At 39.9% G+C, this 23,238-nt stretch overlaps 1 protein-coding gene across 1 annotated transcript in view; it reads right to left on the bottom strand.

Moving 5' to 3' along the window:
* Nucleotides 1-429: 429 nt before the first annotated feature.
* Nucleotides 430-23,238, bottom strand: part of DLD (dihydrolipoamide dehydrogenase) — a 29,123-nt gene continuing 6,314 nt past the window's right edge. The window contains exons 4-14 of the mRNA XM_065399051.1: nt 19,331-19,399; nt 11,400-11,469; nt 10,863-10,963; nt 10,338-10,481; nt 10,022-10,123; nt 7,627-7,817; nt 5,652-5,822; nt 4,846-5,035; nt 3,236-3,373; nt 2,305-2,394; nt 430-2,163 (exon numbers count right to left, since the gene is read on the bottom strand). Of these exons, the coding sequence (XP_065255123.1) occupies nt 2,098-2,163; nt 2,305-2,394; nt 3,236-3,373; nt 4,846-5,035; nt 5,652-5,822; nt 7,627-7,817; nt 10,022-10,123; nt 10,338-10,481; nt 10,863-10,963; nt 11,400-11,469; nt 19,331-19,399 (1,332 nt within the window). The 3' untranslated portion in view covers nt 430-2,097. The remainder of the gene's footprint in view (nt 2,164-2,304; nt 2,395-3,235; nt 3,374-4,845; nt 5,036-5,651; nt 5,823-7,626; nt 7,818-10,021; nt 10,124-10,337; nt 10,482-10,862; nt 10,964-11,399; nt 11,470-19,330; nt 19,400-23,238) is intronic.

Genomic DNA, 23,238 nt, shown 5'->3' with positions numbered 1-23,238 from the left:
CAGATCTTTCTTCCTCCCTCCCCAGTTTCACAAAACACACTTAATCTTTGCTTCCCTCGGGGACTCCTTGCTATCAACCTCCACGTAAACCCACGTTTATTCTGGCTCTCTCACCAACTCATGGGTGCATTCAGCCAGCTCAGAACACTGAGACAGCCTCAAAAGAGGGCGCTGGTCTCAATCCACCTCCGCACATACTGAAGACAGGTCAGAAGAGACAGAAAAGAATATTAATTTCAGAGTTTTGCTATTGTTTACAGTTTCCTAAAAAATACTGAGTAGCCAAATGCTGATCATATTGCCATTATTCAACAGAGAACATTAATCAATACAGAGATCAGTAGCTGGAGGATACAGCTACCAAAAGCCTCATCATGCAAACACAAAGTTGAGCAGCTCTTGTTTTTTTTGTTTTTTTTTGTTTTAAAAGCATCAACTGAGCATGTTCCCTCCCATTAGGGTTTAGAAGCAATGACTGCATCTGACACCAAGACCTATCAAATTTATGCTTTGGGGATCAGGACAAAACAAGAGCCCAGTAAATGAAGGAATGAAGCCCACAAGGAAAACAAACAAGTTGCTACACGTGGGCAGTTTCCCCTCACACAAAATCATTGTGCGAACTGCAGCAGTCCACAGTGATAGACTAATTGGCTTATCCATTTGTGCATTTCATTCATTCATACCCAGCAATTATCTATCCCCTGCACATAAGAGCTTGGCTGGTTTCAGGGATAGACAGGCACATGCATTACATGGGTCTCCAGAAATTCTCCCACCAGTAGTGCAGCTCTAGACCAGTTCTGATGACCTGGTGGTAAAAACACCAACAGCCAGTCTGCACTTGCACCAGTGAAGCAGAGCCTGTGCTAGAGCAATGGTAGGAGAATTTCAGAAAATCCTCAGTGCAGACGAGCTGAGGGAACCACGATAAGGAGTGCATGGAGCTAGCTGCAGAGAGGAACTCAAGAGCTTAATAAACGAAACTAACCCTTCTATATCAAGCTCTCGGTCAAGCCACCTACAAACACTTGAATTCCCCAGCCAAAATATGAAACATTCCTGCTGTAGGAAAACAGATATTAAACAGTAGAGGAGAGAACAGACAAAACAGAAATGAAAAGGAGGGAAAAAAGCACCCTAGAATCTGCTGGGGAACTGACATGGCACCACTGCAGCCAGTATGTTTGGAAAGAGCAGAGAGGTGCCTAACCCCATCTTTGTGCAGGGTGCCACTGCACTTAGATCTAATGTTGCTTAGCCTTCCACAAATGTATGTTTTTAAAGCACTTCAGGATAATTTTAACCATCTCTGAATGATGAAAATTCCTTAGAAATGAGAAGACTGATTCGATTACCGTATGTGGCAATAACATTCAGTTAATTTTCCTCCACTGAATTTTCATTTCTCCATAAACGCTTGATTTTTTTTGCAAGTTAAAGTAGAATTTTACAGACATGTTTTCAATATGAAAACATGATGCATGGAGATAAAGGGTACAAACACTGCCAGACTAGCTTTCTACAAATAAAGATAAGCTTCAATTCACCCGCAGTAAATGGCCTCATCCAAGTAATCCCAACTCTACTAGATCAAAGTAACCAAAAGGTTTGGTTTCTGCATTTCAGGGGGAAAAAAAGAGTTACTATATAGTGAAAGATTTCACATAAAAGAATGCCACAACGTCTTTGTGCACAGGTGACAGTGGCATTTTTAAGTGCCAGCATTCCACTGGAATATCAGTATTTCAAATAAGAATATACCAGATACCAGGACGGTATTAGCCATGAGTTGTGGCCAGCGTTCCTCATTATGCTGTGCAACAGTGACGTGTTGGGTTTTTTTAATTGTTGACTCTTAAGCTTGTTTTCCGAAATACCCATGATGCACAAACAAGTTTCTAAGTGTATTAATATACAGCGACTGGATAATTCCACTTGTTCCAAACCAAATGTGTTTAAATATTTGATGTTTAAACAAAAGAAATTCACTTAATTCAGTTCTAGAAATACTCAAAGACCCAGTCTTCTGCAAAAGCCAACAGTCCATTTTCAGAAGAAATGTGCTATGTATGTACAAACGATTGTGCTTGCATTTTAGAAGTTGATAGCTTTGCCAAAAGATGCTGCTAGGTTTGCTTCCCTGAAGGCTTCTGAGACAGTCTGTAGGAAGCAAAAACAAAGGTAAAAGTCATTAGAACAGAATGAGGGAACAAGTATTTAACTCCTATGTAATTGTATATACTATACACCAAACACTAAGAAAAAAATTACAGAATGATAAATTACTTAATGCCAACTTACTGGATGGGCATGGCAAACTCTGGCTACATCTTCACATGATGCTCCATATTCCATAGCAAGAGCAGCTTCATTAACCATCTCCCCAGCACCCTGTAAGTAACACATGTATAATTAGTGCAAACTGTACAATTGCAAAGACATGTAAACTATGCATAAGCTTTTCTAACTTACTAGCTGGCTATGAAACAGCCAGCTTGCCTGTAGGCTTTGTCTTTTGCTAAAAAACTAATCACATTCAGCAGTGCTAAGTATTAGCATCTGGTTAATTTAGTCAATGACTCTACCCACACCTGTCACACATACACAGTATAGTTGAGAAAGGATAAAAATACAAAACAGTTGCACTGTTCTATACATTGACTACCTTGGACTGCTATAATTCACACCAGAGTAAATAATGACAGAATGCAAGTGTACATTCAACCAAAAACTCGCTCTTGATATTGACGGCAGTGGTGAACAATACCCCAATTGTATACAAATTGCCAGGAAGGCAAAAGAAATGTCATTCTGACCCATGCTTCTCTTGGTGGTTATTGTTTGAGATGCTAGCTCAGTTTCCATGGCATGGATCAACACTTCACATTGTTCTGTACCGCCCCCTCCTGGAGACTCAAGGAGAAGACCTGATTAACCCAAAAAGAAATGGCATCCAGCCTTCCTTGGCCAGAAAATGATGAGGTCTAATTCAGAGTTAATAAAGTATGTAAAATAAATACTAAATACAGTGACTTCAAGAGACTCAAAGCTTGGCCTGATTTTTTATTTATTTATTTATTTATTTTTTTGAAGGACACTTCTGCCTCTCAAAACCTGGTAACTAGAAGATTAACATTTTTCAGATATACAAAAACACAATTCTTAATTTATAAGTTATCACCATTGGAGCCTAGAAACTGGGAAAGAGGTTCCCATCTTTTATAATACTCACTGCGCCTAGAATGTGAGCGCCCAGCATCCTGTCTGTTGTTTTCTGACTAAGTATCTTCACCAAGCCATCTGTGTCAGCATTAGTCTTAGCTCTGCTGTTAGCAGCAAATGGAAACTTTCCAATTTTGTATTCTGTCCCCTATAGAATATAGGTATGGGTCACTGACAATTTACACAGTGTACTGCAGAAACACAAAGGACTAGTGAATGTGTAATTGCAGGAGTGGGTGGAAGTTTTATTGTGCAGACACTGTTCAAATACATAGAAGACAGTTCCTGCTCTAAGGTGCTTACCTAATATACTCAGCATAAATTATATTTGTACACATTCATAAATTCAGGTATACTTCATTTTTCACTTGAAACTGTAGCTTAGATGACCTATTTGACTAATGTAAACCCTTGGTTAGCTCCCACCTGACTGACAATTATTACATTGTACTATTTGCATTGCTCTCCATTCATAAAACACTCACAAATGTTTAACACCTGTTACCAGTATTAGATAAAACATGACTCAAGAATAGTAGTTCACTAGCATGAATTGTAAAAGAGTAACTGCTCCATCTTACTTTGGACATGAACTAAAGACATTCAGCACCATTTAAATTACTTCTCACAAGAGACCAGTTTAGAGCTCTTAAATTGTTGCTTCATGTTTGGAAAAATCATTAAAGAGAAACCATGAATTCGAATGTAAATAATTAGAACAGGTGATGATTTCAAATCAAATATTTTCTTACTGCAAAGGAGTGTTATACAGATGCCAATTTATCAAAAAACAAACCAACCAACCCACCCCCATAATCTCGCATTCCCAGCTAAACAAGACATTTTTAACATTTACAGGCCTGAACAAAGCCAATCCTGCCTGGGGGCAGAGTAGCTGCACTTGGAGAGCAACAGGGAGACTGCAAGAGGACATATTTTGGTGTGGCACTATTTACTATCCCTGGTGCCCTATTCACAGGGCCAGCTGTACTCCCACTTCCAGCAGGAGTAGTGGCTTTTCAAGACAAGGTCTGCAGCAGATCCCATTTTGATGGCACTAAGGCCTCATCTGCACTAACTACAATATGCACTTGCAGACTCTTCCCCTAATATATGCTTTTCAGACCTCCAATGACTGTGCAGGTAGACTCAGTATGCTAGGCATAGTGTGCTTTGAACGACAGCGTGCAGTTGCATCTTACACGCATGCTGAATGCACTGCTCAGTAATAGCACATATCTCCCCAAACACCCGTGATAAAATTAAGCCACAAAAAAGATGTCATTTCAGACTAAACGCTTGTTATAAACTGTGAAGAGTTTTCTCCCGGGTTATGAATTGCATCTGCTTTACACAACGTTGGCAACAGGGAGAGATGAATATCACCAATTAACAACTATTCGATAACACATTGCTAATGGGTGAACTTTCACAATGACTCAACCCTGTTTGATGCTGAGATACCAGCCTTATTAAATCAGAGCACTGAGAGTGAATACATGATATTTTTCTTGGAACACACATCTATGGTGATTCAGAGCAGCCACAACCCATAAATGCATTTACTTTAACTTAACCAAGACCCTAAAGTAATATGATCCAAAGAGAACCAGACAGTACCTCCTCTTTCAACTGTTCCTCTGATTTGCCAACCCAGGCAACTTCAGGGTGTGTGTAAATCACTGAGGGCACACAGTTATAGTCAATGTGAACTGCGCCTCCAGCTATCCCCTCAGCGCAGATAATGCCTTCATCCTCAGCTTTGTGAGCCAACATTGGCCCAGCAACTACATCGCCAATAGCATAGATGCTATGAGACAAATGAAAAAGAGCAAAACATGGCTGTTTAAAAAGTACATATGGAGAATTTTAGATATATTATATGATAAATGTAGTAGTTTAAACATGTTTGTAAACAGAAAGTCTAACAAAAACAGATGAAAATAATTACCCAATGTGTATTGCTTCTGTACTTAATTTGCTAGATTAGCCCTCCAATTTAAGTTGAACAGCTATTTTCTATAGATTAGCGTTAGTTATATTTTTTCAAATAACTTTATAAACTTTACTGTAATTTATGAAATGCTTACTTTTCATGTATGACCTGATTTAACCCAAGAGAAAACTAAAGGCCACATCCTGTACACTGCTCTGCCTCCTTTGTGCTTCTAAAACGCCATAGGCGGTAGCAATTTATTTGGAAGTGTAAATTTGAATTTTCCTTTCCTTAAACAAGTTAAACTATAGTCAGCCACTATTAAAAACGAAAAGTAGTATTTTTGTAGGGTAATTAACCTTTTTCTTTCTTTCTTTTTTAAAAAGATCTCTCATGCTAAATAAAAATTCTGTTATCTTTGCTAGGAATATGTGAAGTAAAATGTGACTATTTGGAAGCTAATGAAAATTGTTTTAAACATCTTGCTTACTTTGGAATTTTGGTTTGGAATCTGGTATTGATTGGGATTCTACCCTTGTTATCAAGTTCAATTCCAATATCTTCCAGCCCTAGGTTCTGAGTAAAAGGACGTCGACCAATGCAAACGAGTAATACATCACAGGTGATTACTTCTGTCTTTCCACCAGCAGCTGCTTCAATACTGAAGGATAGGGAAAAGAAAGAAAAAGTAACTGTCAACAGATACCACTTACAAGAAAACATGAAGATGTTAAATATAATTGAGACCTGGTAACTTCTTTGACTAATCACTAGATATAGAGATAGCAGTGAAGAGGAACGGGCATTGAAAGGTCTCAATAAAATGCAAGAAACTATTTCAAACTATAGTATGCTTAAGAATATCAAAACAGGACTTGCGGTTTAAGTTCACCTCATATTACAATCTCTTGTTACAATTAAGTGATATACTAAACTAAAGCATAAACTATGAGTTTCATAAATTTACACAATTACTTGAGTAATATTTTATCCTGCATCCTCTGTTTTTATACTACAAATACTGAAACAACAGCCACAGCATTGTACCTCTAAAGTTAGACAGCATTGTGGAAATGCTTGAAATCACTCTATTGAGAGATGATTTTGTTTAGATAGCCCACAGTTGCAGATGGCAGGGATCTCAAGATCTTTTCAGAGTTCATCTGTATCAGAAATCTATAAAGCACTGCTACTATATTATTATTGAGTTATACTATTTTATTTAGGTCCATAAGCTGCTCCCATCACCACAGTATCTGAGTGCTTCTGTGGTATCCATGCTCAGTAGTTCATTTACTTTCAGTTCTACCTCTCTGAGCTAAGGACAAGGTTATACTGTTTTATTTCTATATTTGTTATGGACAAGTGTACAAAGTGTAATTTCTGTGTACAGTCAATGTAACTGTTCATTTTTCATTAATAAACCAATACTGTTCATTAATAAACCAATACTGCTTTTCTATTTAAAAAAAAAAAAAAAAGACTGTTTACTCCTTATGTTCCTTCCTACACCTGAATTCATAGTCATTTGCAGTGGAAAATTATGTAGTAAGCGTTATATTGTCAGACAAAATTTTGACTTCTAGATGGGACAGAAGCAAATAAGTTCTGAAGACATTAAAATTCATATTTCATGTTAAGTTTCCTTGGTGTGCTAACAACATACAGGGAGAAAATCTGAAAATACAGGTAAAGCATCAAAGTGTGGGTTTTTTTCATGAAGTATCTGTTCTGTATGTTTTCATATCAGCATTTCTATTAGAAATCCGTTCTGTGGGTTTCAGTTTAGTTATGAAAATGCACTACTGGAGAGTTTACTACCTTCTATTCTGGATTGCTCCGTATACCTCTCCTTGCCTCCAGAAAATTTATAATGGACAAGATGACCCTTACCTCAACACCAGTTACCAAAGAGTCAAGAATTAATGGATTCACGGAGATGCATCCTCTGAAGAATAAAAATACTTATTTTGATGCTGTATCAGAGGGAAAGTCTTCCAATAAAGGTGAGGTTTTGATTTTGTTTTTACTATTTTCACTAAGACACCAATGTCTTTACCCTGGCAATTCTTCAGACTGAAGTCAATGGGAGTCTTGCCCGCAAAGTGACTGTAGGATCAGGGAAATAAAGGCCTAATTTAAACTTCCAAACTGTAAGGTACTCAGTAGGGACTGAAATTGCATCCTTCATTCACCCCGTCTGGCATTAAGATAGATACTGGAGTTCCAAAAAACTATGTAATTTTATATCCCCACGTGCACTGTAACAACTGAATAAGTTAGGAATACAGTTTAAACCAGCCTTAGCTTTGAATTTAGTTGATGTTTGGATTCATGTCCCACTGTCATTGTTTGTAGTTTTATTTATACAGTAAATTATACCCCAAATCTAAAGCTGTACTTTTAGTTAGATTTCTGGTAGGGAAGGATATATCAGTCCTGTATTTCATGTGTTAAGCACTTACGAAACATCAATCTTTCCATCTGGCCTCTTGGTGGCACCAGTAACCTTGGTATTTAGTTTAAATTTGAGTCCTTGTTTCTGAAGGATGCGCTGAAAGTTTTTAGAGATCTCCATATCAATACCCATTCCACCAACATGGCCCAAGAACTCAACAGCTGTCACATCTGCACCAAGACGCTGCCAAACTGAACCCTGCAGTCAATACAATAAACCATTATTTTGTTTTTAAAAAGAAAAACACCTTTGAAAGAGAAACTGCAATCTTCCATGGTTTAATATTTACTGCTTAGATTGTAAGTTCTTCAGGATGGGGCAATGCATAGCATAACAAGGCCTTCATTGGGGCACTACAATGGTGCTAAACATGATATGTGCCCATAACTCCACCTGGGAATATGTATGTATTAGATTGTTTATATGTATTACAGTCACAGGGACTGTGACCATGTGGTGCTAGGTGCTGTACAAATTTGTAATAAAAAGTCAGTCCTTATCCCAAAGATCTTATAGTCTAGGTCAGGGTCTCAAACATGCAGCCCATGGACCAGAGTTATTTCCTGCAGCCCGCCATAGGCGCCGACTCCATGGGCAGCCAAGCTCCCCTCCCCCCCCAGCACGCTGCGTCCCCACTCCTCCGCCTACCTCCCAGCACTTCCCACAACCAAACAGCTGTTTGGTGGCGCTTAGGACTTTCCGGGGGGGGGGGGGGGGGGGGAGCGGGGACGCAGTGCGCTCAGGGGAGGATTTGGGAAAGGGGTTGGAATGGGGGCAGGGAATGGGTGGGAAGAGATGAGGCAGGGGCAGGGCCTCATGGACTAGACAAGCAGTCTGAGGTATGAAGTTCAGCATGTATGATTCTTTGCTGTGAGTAGTTGGGAAGAATGTTTGTTAAAAGTGGCAAAGTATTTTGTATGAATAGTTATGTTATAAAGTTCCTGCCATTACAGCTATGTTGATAGACTGTTTGTGTAGATAATCATCAGTATTACTGACCACATAAGGAATAGTTACAGGTGTTTATATTTTATTAAAACCCCTCTTCGCATTACAGTTTTTAAAAAGTTAATACATTGACTTTTAATAGCATACTATATTACTCTTCATTTTTTTCATTTTTGACTATACTTTTGTACCGTTGTATGAAAAGGTTTCAGTGATGCGGCCCTCGGGCCAATGTACTAGTCCTCATGTGGCCCTCGTGGTGATTTGACTTTGAGATCCCTAGTCTAGGTCAATAAGATGCAAATGGTGTATGAAACAAACATGCAAAAGTTGGGGCACAGGAATGGTGAAGGGAGGACACACAATAACATAAGCTCATTTCCATGTAGACTAGCTGTGCACACTACTTCGCTCACTGGTTGCCTTGGCAATAGAACTAAATGTTGTAAGTAGATACCTATCAAAACAATGCCAGATAGCTTTAATTTTACTTAAGAGAACTCACTGTCCAAGTCACTGCCCCAAAAAGTGCATAAGCAATTGCAAAAGCAAGAGCTATAACCATCATCATCACCCTTGCAAAAATCTACCTGTCTTAAGCAAGTCTCCCCCACTCACACCCATACACTTCAGAGAGAAAGTAAAATATTGCAGTTTTTCCCCATTAAAATCAAGGTAAAAGGCTGGTGAGTAGATTTTGTGCCTGGGCTGGGGATGGCATGAGCTGACCAAATTTTCAAGATAGTTTTGTAAGGCCAAATAAAATATTTTTAAAATATTAGATCTATGTGGGGATGGGCAGGGTACAGGGGGAGAAAGGAGACAGACCTAGAAGTGCTGCATGGCCTCTTTCAATCCCAAAATGTTACTCCATTGGTTATTAGCTATGATAAACAAACAGCCTATCAACAAGATTTCCTGATGTTAAATGCTGCAAGTGTGTTTATGCTTTTAAAGGTGCTAAAATGACAGCCCTTTACAGTGAAGTTCTCTATTAATGTACAGAGCAGGTTCAGCAGGGGCAACTGCAGTGCAAGCTTCCCCATAACACTGAACTGGGAGAGCTTTACAGGCAAGAATGTACTTCACCCTTTATGCTCATCCAATCCCCCAACTCTCTGCTGAGACTGCCAACAAGTTACAGTAGTTTTAATAATGTGGACACTTGTCCACTGAGAACTGAACTACAACCTGGCTTTTCATATAGACTATCACTCAGCCATCAGATCATAACTCTTGCTCACTGCCAATGTGGGATGATCTAACCAGTGACTTGGAGAGGAAATGCTCGCTCTCTCTCTCTCATTAGAAATTCCCTCAGCCATATCATCCCCTATTAAATACTAACACAATGTACAGATTAACATTTGTAATTCCAGATCCATCTGTGCCAAATGGTTACATCCTGTTTCTTTATCTACTAGAAGCATAAGTTGTATAAATAAGCCTCTTACCAACTCCACACCAATGACTCCTGCACCAATTACAACCATCTTTTCAGGGACTTGTTTCAGGGATAGTGCACCAGTTGATGATACAATTGTGTCTTCATCAATCTAATAATGAACAAAGGAGAAAGCTTTTTAGCTCCTCAAGAAGGAAGTTTACACAGATTTTCTGTATACTACATAAAAAATTCAAACTGTCTAAAGTAGCTATCTCACAGCAATAACTAATAAGCTATAGAAAATTGTTACTCAATAATGACAACCAGTAATAACACAATAATGAAAAACACTGTACCATTAAAGGTTACTATTTAAATTATACCGTAATTCCAGGGAACGGAGAAACTTCTGAACCCGTGGCTATGAGGATATTCTTTGTATTGATAACCTGAGTGCTACCATCCTCTTTGGATACTGTGACTTGGTTTTTGCCAGTTATTTTTCCAAATCCAGGCACATGTACGACCTTTACAAATGAGAATACAGTAAATACAAACTTTCACAATTTAAATTAATGCATAAATATTTTACAACCAAAATAACTTGAATCTCAATACATCTCTAGCGACGCATGAATTCTCCACGGATAAACTAACCTTGATATCACTACATTACAAACTGGAAAATAATGTGACATCCTTCTTTTAAGAAAAGGAAAAAATAACTCTAAATATAAAAATAGTGAACTGCAGATAATCAAGTCTTCCAAAAGTGAAGTGGTCAAATTCCATTACTGCTGATCATTCATTACCCATTCTAATTAATCTCTGAGGTGAAAAGTAGATTTAATAGAAAAGGAGAAATTTACCCAGAAAAACAATATGACAGACAAACAGCCCAAACTAACCTTGTTCTGTTTAAACAAATGGGCAATTCCACCTGTCAAGGACTTCACTGCACCACTTTTCTGCTCCATCATCTTCTCTAAATTCAAGTGGAGTCCTGTAACTATAATTTTTTAATACAGCTTTACTTTTCCCTTGTATTTCAGTGTCTTTATCCATTTCTTAACTTAAAAGTTATCTGAAAACAAATGAGTTCTGTATGTCACAGTAAGATGTGCGGAATGACCCCCACTAACTGGGCTAAAGACAGCATTCAGCCATCAAAATACAAAAAATAACCTTATATTTTTCAAATATGGCTAGAGGCCAGTTCTATTTTGTTACAGCAATAAATGAAACATTCTAAGTCAAAATTATCCAAGAAGCTGATTTAAAGGAATAGAAACAAGTCTCTAACATTTCAGTTGATTTTGGAAAACCTGCTAAGTTTTCTTACTACCTATTAAAGCAGTTAAAGTAGTCAAAGATTTGCATATTTAAAAGACACTGCGCGAAACCATGCTTGTTTGCAATACCACTAACTTGTACTGCATACTCACTTTCAATTCCTCTACTAGCAAAATCCTTTCCATGGGCCAAATGATACAGATGTGAGTTGTTCAGCAAAGCCTATTACATAGAAAAAAAGAATTCATTTAGTATAGAATCAGATCATATCATATTAAAAACATTCAAGCAGCTGAGATCACTGTTCATTCCAACATCAGCAGAAATTATTTTAGTACTAATTTTCAATAAACACTTTCACCATTATCACTACGAAACCTTTATTCAAAATTAAAAAGGTACATTAGGACACAATTTCATTTTATGTAGTATATTTTATACAAGCCATTTTCCAAATTTGTTGGGCATTAAACACAGTTACAAAGTTAAACTGCACACAGAGGGAGAGCAAAATTAAGACATAATTAAACTAGAGAAAGAAAAGCCAAATTCAAGCCTCATTTAATTCTGCTGACTTTAACAGAGTTAAACCAGGCATGAATTTGGCCCACTAGATTATCATTGAGAATTACAATGTTATGGAGCTTCAAGACAGACACAATTAGGATGTTCCAGAGACAAAGAGCTGCAGAGGAAAATTGTCTTGTTCTCTGCCCTACCGCGTAATCTCACATCTGAGGGAACATGAGGATATAGGAAAACTTGGAGGAGGAGCAGGAAACAGACCTAGTTAAAAAAACAAGTTATAATTGTCCTTCTGATACAGTACTACCTCAGAGTTACAAACTCCTCGGTAATGGAGGTTGTTTGTAACTCTGAACAAAACGTTATGGCTGTTCTCTCAAAAGCTTACAACTGAACATTGATTTAGTACAACTTTGAAACATTACTATGCAGAAGAAAAATGCTGCTTTCCTTTTTTTTTTTTTTTTCTGTTTTTTTTTTTTTAGTAGTTTACGTTTAACACAGTATTTGCCTCTTTTTTTTTTTTTTTGTCCCTCCTGCTACCTGATGGCATACTCTGGTTCCAAATGAGGTGTGGGGTTGACTGGTCAGTTCGTAACTCTGGTGTTCATAACTCTGAGGTTCTGCTGTAACAAGGACAATTCTAAACTGTACTCTGAAGTGGAGAGCCAGAGGAGATGCATGAGGATGACGTGTTTGTACTTCAGTGAATCTGCAACAGGGCAAAGGAGCAAAAATCTGCAGAATGCCAGAGTATAGAAAACTGGGACTATGGGAGGCTGCAAATGAACCTCAAAAATACATAATTTATATTTGCGATAATACAGTTTATGTATATATTCTGAGTAAAACTACAGTTTGTCAGGCTGAGATAATCAGGTTTGTTTTTGTGAACCAGATAAATGTAAGCAGCGTCTATATGCAAAACTAACATTTTTATCAAACTGTTTTTTTAAATTTGTGACTACTTAGAAATTACTCTCCGGTCGGCATCACCACTGTGTAAGTCTTCAGCAATTAGAAAGGAAAATTTTTTATGTTAGATAAGCCATGAACAAACACACACCAACACTTCTACTGTGATTGGATTTTGGCAGAGAACTTAATAACTTACTATTGCCTTAATGAGTACGGACTATTCTCCCCTTTTATTAACAGACCTTTTTTCTCCTTGTTCAAAAATAAACTGTGGATGGCATCTAAGTTTAGCCGTGAGGTTCAAACAGCATGTACATAAAAACCTTAAATGAGGATAAATTCAAGACATAAAAGAGTGAAAGCTCCTTAATCAGATCCTAAAGGTCATTTCCCAACTGCTGTTCACCGCTAAACCTGATTTGCAACAGATGCCTGGAAAGGTTTTCACTACAATGTATAGAGTTAAGCTATTACCTTTATTAGAGATTGTTATGAAGAATGCTCAGCTGACTTACAAAATTAAAAAACACATGTGCCAGTATTTATATTAGAATTCTTTTTCTACTGAACTTTAAATGCACTGAGCCCTTCTATGTACCTGGCAAAACTTCTTGCTTAAACCACCCTTTCACTACATTCAAAACTTCTTGCTTAAACCACCCTTTCCTTAACTAGGAGACAATGCAGGCAGAAGCCCAGCTGCAGAGTGGGGGCTATCCAGTTTATTGCACTGAGTGCAGCATGTATGATTACCTGCCCTGTGGGCGGGTGGCATATGTGTGCATTCAGTGCAAGGAGCTCCTGGCCCTCAGAGACCATATACGGACTTTGGAGGCCAGGGTAGCGGAACTGGAGGAGCTAAGAGAGGCAGAGAGGTATGTTGATGAGGCTTTCCGGGACACTGTATAATTGTCCCACTCCGGTCAGACAGCCCCTGCGCTGTTGAAGAGGATGAAAGGCCCAGGGAAGCAGAGCAGTCAATGGGAGCAGAGGGAAACCTTCCCATAGTTGGGACCCTCCTTCCAGATGGTGCTGGGGTTGCCTCTCGCACTGAGGTTGACTCTCCGGGGGAAGGAACTCCAGTTGCTAAGAAAAGGCAGGTGATAGTAATGGGAGATTCGGTCATTAGAAACGTAGATAGCTGGGTTTGTGATGACCGGGAGAACCGTATGGTGACTTGCCTGCCTGGTGCGAAGGTTGCGGATCTCTCGAGGCATCTAGACAGACTTATGTCGTGCTGGGGAGGAGCCGGTGGTCGTGGTACATGTAGGTACCAATGACATAGGGAAGGGTAGGAGAGATGTCCTGGAGGCCAAATTTAGGCTGCTAGGGAAGAGACTGAAATCCAGGACCTCTATGGTGGCATTCTCAGAAATGCTCCCAGTTCCACGCGCAGGGCCAGGTAGGCAGGCAGAGCTTCAGAGTCTCAATGCGTGGATGAGACGATGGTGTAGAGAGGAGGGGTTCACATTCATTAGGAACTGGGGAAACTTTTGGGATGGGGGGAGCCTATACAGGAGAGATGGGCTCCACCTAAACCAAAGTGGAACCAGACTGCTGGCACTAAACATTAAAAAGGTTGTAGAGCAGTTTTTAAACTAGGAGATGGGGGAAAGCCGACTGCTGCAGAGGAGCATGTGGACCGGACAGCGACTTCTCTTAGGGGAGAGTCTAATGATAGAGAATCTCCAGGTTATAGTCAGGAGCAGAGGATGGAAGAGGATAATGTAAGGGCCAGATCAGATGATAAACATTCACATAAAAAAGAATCTGACACATCAGAAAAGGGCAGACAGATAAACAATGACAAGTTTTTAAAGTGCTTGTACACAAATGCTAGAAGTCTAAATAATAAGATGGGTGAACTAGAGTGCCTTGTGATAAAGGAGGATATTGATATAATAGGCATCACAGAAACCTGGTGGAGTGAGGACAATCAATGGGACACAATCATTCCGGGGGTACAAAATATATCGGAAGGACAGAACAGGTCGTGCAGTGGGGGGAGTGGCACTATATGTGAAAGAAAATGTAGAATCAAATGAAGTAAAAATCTTAAGTGAATCCACATGTTCCATAGAATCTCTATGGATAGCAATTTCATGCTCTAATAAGAATATAACATTAGGGATCTATTATAGACCACCTGACCAGAACAGTGATAGTGATGATGAAATGCTAAGGGAAATTAGAGAGGCTATCAAAATTAAGAACTCAATAATAGTGGGGGATTTCAATTATCCCCATATTGACTGGGAACATTTCACTTCAGGACGAAATGCAGAGATAAAATTTCTCGATACTTTAAGTGACTGCTTCATGGAGCAGCTGGTACGGGAACCCACAAGGGGAGAGGCAACTCTAGATTTAGTCCTGAGTGGAACGCAGGAGCTGGTCCAAGAGGTAACTATAACAGTACCGCTTGGAAATAGTGACCATAATACAATAGCATTCAACATCCCTGTGGTGGGAAGAACATCTCAACAGCCCAACACTGTGGCATTTAATTTCAAAAGGGGGAACTATGCAAAAATGAGGGGGTTAGGTAAACAGAAGTTAAAAAGTACAGTGACTAAAGTGAAATCCCTGTCCTTTTTAAAGACACCATAATAGAGGCCCAACTTCAGTGTATACCCCAAATTAAGAAACACAGTAAAAGAACTAAAAAAGAGCCACCGTGGCTTAACAACCGTGTAAAAGAAGCAGTGAGATAAAAAGACTTCCTTTAAAAAGTGGAAGTCAAATCCTAGTGAGGCAAATAGAAAGGAGCATAAACACTGCCAAATTAAGTGCAAGAATGTAATAAGAAAAGCCAAAGAGAAGTTTGAAGAACGGCTAGCCAAAAACTCCAAAGGTAATAACAAAATGTTTTTTAACTACATCAGAAGCAGGAAGCCTGCTAAACAATCAGTGGGGCCCCTTGATAATCGAGATACAAAAGGAGCGCTTAAAGACGATAAAGTCATTGCGGAGAAACTACATGGATTCTTTGCTTCAGTCTTCACGGCTGAGGATGTTAGGGAGATTCCCAAACCTGAGCCGGCTTTTGTAGGTGACAAATCTGAGGAACTGTCACAGATTGAAGTGTCACTAGAGGAGGTTTTGGAATTAATTGATAAACTTAACATTAACAAGTCACCGGGACCAGATGGCATTCACCCAAGAGTTCTGAAAGAACTCAAATGTGAAGTTGCGGAACTATTAACTAAGGTTTGTAACCTGTCCTTTAAATCGGCTTCTGTACCCAATGACTGGAAGTTAGCTAATGTAACACCAATATTTAAAAAGGGCTCTAGAGGTGATCCCGGCAATTACAGACCGGTAAGTCTAACGTCAGTACCGGGCAAATTAGTCGAAACAATAGTTAAGAATAAAATTGTCAGACACACAGAAAAACAAACTGTTGAGCAATAGTCAACATGGTTTCTGTAAAGGGAAATCGTGTCTTACTAATCTATTAGAGTTCTTTGAAGGGGTCAACAAACATGTGGACAAGGGGGGGATCCAGTGGACATAGTGTACTTAGATTTCCAGAAAGCCTTTGACAAGGTCCCTCACCAAAGGCTCTTATGTAAATTAAGCTGTCATGGTATAAAAGGGAAGGTCCTTTCATGGATTGAGAACTGGTTAAAAGACCGGGAACAAACGGTAGGAATTAATGGTAAATTCTCAGAATGGAGAGGGGTAACTAGTGGTGTTCCCCAAGGGTCAGTCCTCGGACCAATCCTATTCAACTTATTCATAAATGATCTGGAGAAAGGGGTAAACAGTGAGGTGGCAAAGTTTGCAGATGATACTAAACTGCTCAAGATAGTTAAGACCAAAGCAGACTGTGACGAATTTCAAAAAGATCTCACAAAACTAAGTGATTGGGCAACAAAATGGCAAATGAAATTTAATGTGGATAAATGTAAAGTAATGCACATTGGAAAAAATAACCCCAACTATACAGACAATATGATGGGGGCTAATTTAGCTACAACAAGTCAGGAAAAAGATCTTGGAGTCATCATGGATAGTTCTCTGAAGATGTCCACGCAGTGTGCAGAGGCGGTCAAAAAAAGCAAACAGGATGTTAGGAATCATTAAAAAGGGGATAGAGAATAAGACTGAGAATATATTATTGCCCTTATATAAATCGATGGTACGCCCACATCTCGAATACTGCGTACAGATGTGGTCTCCTCATCTCAAAAAAGATATACTGGCACTAGAAAAGGTTCAGAAAAGGGCAACTAAAATGATTAGGGGTTTGGAACGGGTCCCACATGAGGAGAGATTAAAGAGGCTAGGACTCTTCAGCTTGGAAAAGAGGAGACTAAGGGGGGATATGATAGAGGTATATAAAATTATGAGTGATGTGGAGAAAGTGGATAAGGAAAAGTTATTTACTTATTCCCATAATACAAGAACTAGGGGTCACCAAATGAAATTAATAGGCAGCAGGTTTAAAACAAATACAAGGAAGTTCTTCTTCACGCAGCGCACAGTCAACTTATGGAACTCCTTACCTGAGGAGGTTGTGAAGGCTAGGACTATAACAGCGTTTAAAAGAGAACTGGATAAATTCATGGTGGTTAAGTCCATTAATGGCTATTAGCCAGGATGGGTAAGGAATGGTGTCTCTAGCCTCTGGGGCACCTGGCATTGGCCACTGTCGGTAGACAGGATACTGGGCTATATGGACCTTTGGTCTGACCCGGTACGGCTGTTCTTATGTTTGCTCAGAAGCTAAGTATCACAAAGCAGTGCAAACTTTTGTTTAGATATTAATGGATCTCTTGCTATGAATGCATACCATGGAGATTTAGTAAAAGCTTGAATTTGAAACAGTGAGAGACAGTTTATCATTATGCTTATCATGATGTCTGTTATGTTATTCACTTGCATGCTGTGAGCACAGTTTGTAATGAAAAATACTGCACATGTTCTGAGTGTTGCGGTCAATCTGGTAGTTTTGATCCAGTACTGCTTCCTATTCAGCACTCCCTATTACACAGGGCAGTGACAAATGGCCTCAGGAGAAGGCCTAGAAGCTGGGCATAAATCCCACTTCACAACTCTTATTCCATTTCTGTAAGTGGAGAAGCTAGGTGGCAACCACAGAGCTAACCATATAACTATAGCTAAGGCTACGATTTAATCACGGGTATTTTTAGTAAAAGTCATGGACAGGTCACGGGCAAGAAACAAAAAAAATCACCGCCCATGACCTGTCCATGACTTACATCATAAATACCCCTGATTGAATCGGGGGGGGGGAGGGGGGGAGAGTGGGGCGCCGCAGGGGGGAAGCCCCAGGGGGGCCAGCAGCTGCTCCAACCACTGCGGGGGGGAAGGGTGGAGATGGAGCAGCCCCGGGGGCCCGCTGCTGCTCTGGCCGCCACCGGGGAGGGGAAAGCTATGGAGGGCCTGCTGCTGCTCCAGCCGCTGCTGGGAGGTTGCATGAAGTCACGGAGCCCTAACTATAACTCCCAAGTGACAGATAAAATATATCTTGCATTATGTTCTGCTCCCAAAGCCTCTCATCTTGAAGGATCTCCAAGTGCTTTAGAAACTTAAAAAGATAAATTCTATACAGGGATCACTTCATTCACCACTGAAACAACAGCTCTTTCAACAGCACAGAGCAACATTTCTGCACCATAGCTTAAATCGGGAGCAAAGATTATTGTGTTCAACTGAAACTTCAAGGGGAATTTAAGTAAGTAAAATTTAATTACCCAGACTGGAAATTTGTCCAAAACACCACTATTGACACCAGGAACGAAATGGGGATATTTAATGACTGTACGCATTTAAGACCTTGGGTTTAAATTCCATCAAAAAAACAAAACCAAAACAAACCCCAGAGATATTCCTCCCAACCAAGCGGGCTTTGAAAGACTGGTTCAGATGGGAGGCCTGTAATGATGTTTTTTCTTTTTTAAGCAGACAAAGAAGTCAGAATGAGAAAACAGAAATAGTTACCAATGTGGCAAAGTATGTTATCAGATGACAGGAAATACCTTCACAAAGCAATTTTTTTCACAACAGAAAAGGAAAAAGACAAGTTAGGTTGTTAATCTATATAAAATATTTGTAAATACATTACAACAGACCATGGGGCAATATTAGCTGCAGTATCCCAATAGCAAATCATCTGAAATGGGAATTTTCCTTTCCACGAACATCTCAAGATGACCATTACCACAGCCAACAACAACCTGAAAATAGACACTAAATGACTATGAACCGTAAATGGCTCACTCGTTTATAAATGCAGAAACAGCATTATGCCCATCTTTGACTTAATGCTGCAAGCCCTTTCAGAATAAGCTCACTCATGCTAGAGGTTTAAAGAATTGATCATCTGCGGTAATCATAGTGTTTCTAATAGAAGAGCCTTGATTGTGTTTAGTTGGTTAACGCCATAATCTTGTCAGCTCATTGGCGCTCTGAAATAAATCTGTTTCTCTCTCCTTGTGTTGCTATCCGTTCCCCTTCTTTTTCCAGTCTAGTGAATGGAACTATGATAATGACAATGGAACTATGACAATTTACACCATCTGAGGATCTGTCCCCTGGGCTCTTCACACTGCATCACTATTCAAATCCACAGTGAAAAAATGATACAAATTAGAGATAAATGCACACTTGCCTTGGAAGGAATGCAGCCAACATTCAAACAGGTTCCACCCAACGTTTCATTTTTCTCCACACAAACAGTCTGGAATAGAAGAGGAGAAAACCCTTTTAGAGCCATACTACATTTTTATTTCCTAAAAGCCAGATTTGAAAATCTCAATGAATACCAATGACAAAGGAAAATTACTCATCCTGTAATTCTACTTCTCACAAGATATTGTGCAGGATTCTCGTTCCTGGGTTTAGCTGGAGACTGATTTGAACTCCCCTAGCTATTCACTCTCTCTCTATTTTTTTAAAACAAATACTTTTTGAGCAATGACAGCAGGGTAACCCACTGTCACCATTTATACTTGTAAAGAAGTATAAACACTGCCCTCCCCCTTCAAGTGTTTCAATAAGTTATTTCAACTGAGCAGGAGTTGAAGCTCTCTGAAAGATGATTGCCTTGAATTAAATTGACATAGGATCAAAAAATGCCTCAGAATAATGAAAAACAAGGTGAAATAGGGAAAGGCAAGTAAAAAGAGAACCTTTAACACTGAGGGGAATGGATTGGTGAGTAAATCTTGTGAAATGATCTTCTCCACCTTGAGAGAAACAATTACAAGGCAAGTAATGTTTCCCTCTATAAAAATACCACCACCTTGTGGGATTCTCACTTCAAGAGTAAGAAGTTCTAGGGATATCCCAGAAGAAAAATGAAAATAAAGCTGCTCTGAGCAGCAATAACAAGGCCAATGCCAACTGTTTAAACAGGGAGGAAGAAAAGATGGATAGAAGAGATCTCTCTCTTCAAAATCCATCATCAGACAACATACATCCAGAAAGGCATCAGTCAGGAACAACACCCTGTGCAAAAATTGGCTAACAAAAAAGGGACACTTGGAAAGAAAACAAAACTTTTCTTGGAAACAAGAAATCTTGGCCTCTCCTCCTTGCAAACAAGTTCTGGAGTGCACAGGGTTCAACATGGGAGTCCCTCATTTTGGGAACTGTAAGTTTAACTCTGTCTGGAGGAGAATATCCGGGTGAAGTGCTTCAACCATATCCTGCCAAAGCAAATGAGACGTTAGCATTAAAATTGCTAAAACAAAGTTTAAGGCCCTTTCCCTTCTTATATAATAGTATAATCATTGATTGATCTTTTCCGTTTTGGGTGTGAAGACCAAAACCACTCCTGAACCAAGCTGATGTTGAAGAGCTGCTGGAAAGCCCAGAACAGGGACTTATTGAAGCTATGTTTTGAAGCTAAAACTTTTATTCAGCTGCCTTCAAGACCATAGCAGCTGCATTCAGCGGCGCATTATTCATGGGCTGGTCCAAAACAGGATACAAAGGCATGGTAACCCTTTTGAATGGGGCTTCCAGGCCAAGATACCTCTAAGCTATAGTCCTTGTAGATTCCTTGACCAGCTTCAATTAGAAGTAGCTGTCTTGAACAGTTTCTGCAAGGATTGAGGAAAGGCAGGATTCTCCCCTCCAGACTCACTGTCTTGGTGCTTCTCCACAGTGATGTATTCAGTATCAGATGACTTTTCTGTCTCATCTGAATCCAAACAGCAGCTCTCATCATCCTAACTGTCAACAAGCCCTTAGTCAGGTGACTGGAATTCACTAGGCAAGGGTGTCATAAGTGCTTTGATAAGAACCAGTGATGGCTGTGCCAGTGCACGAAGCGCCAGTGTCAAGGCCAGAATTTCTTGCATTGAGCACAGATTCCTCCCATCGCCCTTCAAGCACATGAATGCAGGCGGGGCAATCCAACATCTTTTTGACTGCTGCCTTAAGGAGCTACTGGCTCCCTTCTGGCACCTCCTGCCTTTATCTCATGTGGAGACTGTCTCATCCAGTGAGCCATTTTTCTAAGTACCATCAACTACAAGTGCCAAGGCCTCACCTAGTGCAATGAGAAGCCAATACTTATTGGAACCCTCTGCTTCAACCACAGCACATGCTGCTTCAATAGTAAAGCCACCACACTGGTCTTAATGGGGACCACGGCCTATGTCAATGCAGGCAGCACTAACACTCAATGTTGGGGTGCAATGGATTTGGCTGAATCAGGTTTTTGCTTTAAGGGCTTAAACTTCAAAGAACTCCGTTCCTCCTTATGCCAGATTGAGAGGAGTCTCCCACTGGATCCCCTCAAAGAGGGCTTGAAGGCACTCCGCATGTTTCTTCAATGCTTAGCATGACACATCCAAACATATTCAGTACCCCTGCACACCACAGATGAGTCTGAGGCAGACAATGCAGACTGATCAGGTTTGAAGCCTCCCTCCTTAGATGTCACACCTATGACACAATGCATCATGTATAAATGTCTCGAAGGGAACACTGGACCAAAAGAGAAGTAGGCATAGAGCCACAAAAAGAAATGTAGCATCAAAAGAATGGAACAGGAACTAGGGAGCCAAGTAGCCTTAAGGCTCCTAATAAAAGCTGTAGTGCTGAGCACTTTAATTCAGGTACTGGTGCATCAATTCTGGGAAACACCAACAAACAAAAAACCTCAGTCATACCAGGGTACTGGCCACCAACACACAAAGGAAGGGTCAAGGCAACAGAACTATTTGCACTGAAGCACTGAGACAGGGGCCAAAGTGCTAGAGGCAATGGACTCTCATTTAGCACAATTGTACCAGACCTGCATAGAAAGCAAAAGGATACTAAAGGATTCCTAACAAGGCATCATTGAGATTAAAAAAAACTGGCGCAATGGCCAGTGAGCCATACGATGCTGCAGGGACTGTGGTCACAAAAAGAACCTATCAGAACATTCAGAGGGCAGCATTTATACTTGGGTGGAGTTGGAACATGACAGCCAGTAGGGGCCTGGAAAATAATACTCTGCAACTACCACCCTCCAGGAGGTTAAAAAAACCAAAAGCGCTTAAAACTAAGGGAGTTCCACCAGTAAAGCTATGTTCATGAAGTGAGAATCGTGCTGAGATGTGACACACTGACAATAGCCTGCAATATCCTGAACAAACCTTACTGAATTAAGTTAAACCTTACTGCTAACTGTTGAAGTAAGTTAAACCCCAGAGGTGGGGTGATGCCTGGCAAGCTTATGAGCAGATGTGTAGGTTCTTTTGTTGTCTTAATATGTTTTCTCTGTAATGCTTTTTACCTTAAGAATGAAGTAGGCTTGCTTAGAAAGAACTGCGTGGTAACATCAACCCAGAGCAACCTCTGTTACCGGTCTCTGAAGAGAAAGCAAGTAGGTCTATTTAGGCAGACTATCTTTGCTGGGAAATACACAGTGAAAGCAGGGAACTGTGCAGCCTGGACATATCCTGGTCACAGGGAAGTGAGATGCGGGTCTCCATCCAAGAGAGGCAACAGCTGGGAAGCTAGAAACCTAAGAGTGGGTGCCCTTGCTGGACCACTGAGGGGAAATGTAGGGTAGTTGTTCTGAACTGTGATAATATCTTTAGGAAAATATATTTTCATCTCTCAATACTTTCAAAAATTACTCTAGAAAACTCATTTACTTCCCATTGTTCAGAGAGTGAAACAGAGGTCACTTGAATCATCTGTCTAAATTATGAATAACTAGTGCCCACTACATGAAAGCTGCTTTGTTCATAAAGGACATTCAAAGGAGGCAGAGGAAATAGCAAAAAGAACAAGCTCATGCATATAAGTTACACCCAGGATAATCTCTCTCTATAGTCTCATCTCCAACATTCAGTCCATGTATTTAATATAGCCCCAAGTCATCTTTATTCATGTTCATGACAAACAGTACTTAACCGGTCACTCTGGCATTAAATAACTTTGGCTTCATTGCAGGGGCACATTTCCACTGCTCTTCACCACACTAATGATTCTCTCTTTCCACCAATTTGTTTTTCAGAATAAACGAATGTGGTGATGAGTTCCAGGAAATTCTGCATTTACATATGAAAAGCG

The sequence above is a fragment of the Emys orbicularis genome, chromosome 1 (assembly GCF_028017835.1).
Source record: "Emys orbicularis isolate rEmyOrb1 chromosome 1, rEmyOrb1.hap1, whole genome shotgun sequence".
NCBI lineage: Eukaryota > Metazoa > Chordata > Testudines > Emydidae > Emys > Emys orbicularis.
The sequence above is the reverse complement of the archived record's forward strand: the minus strand, read 5'-3'. Positions and strand labels throughout refer to the sequence as shown.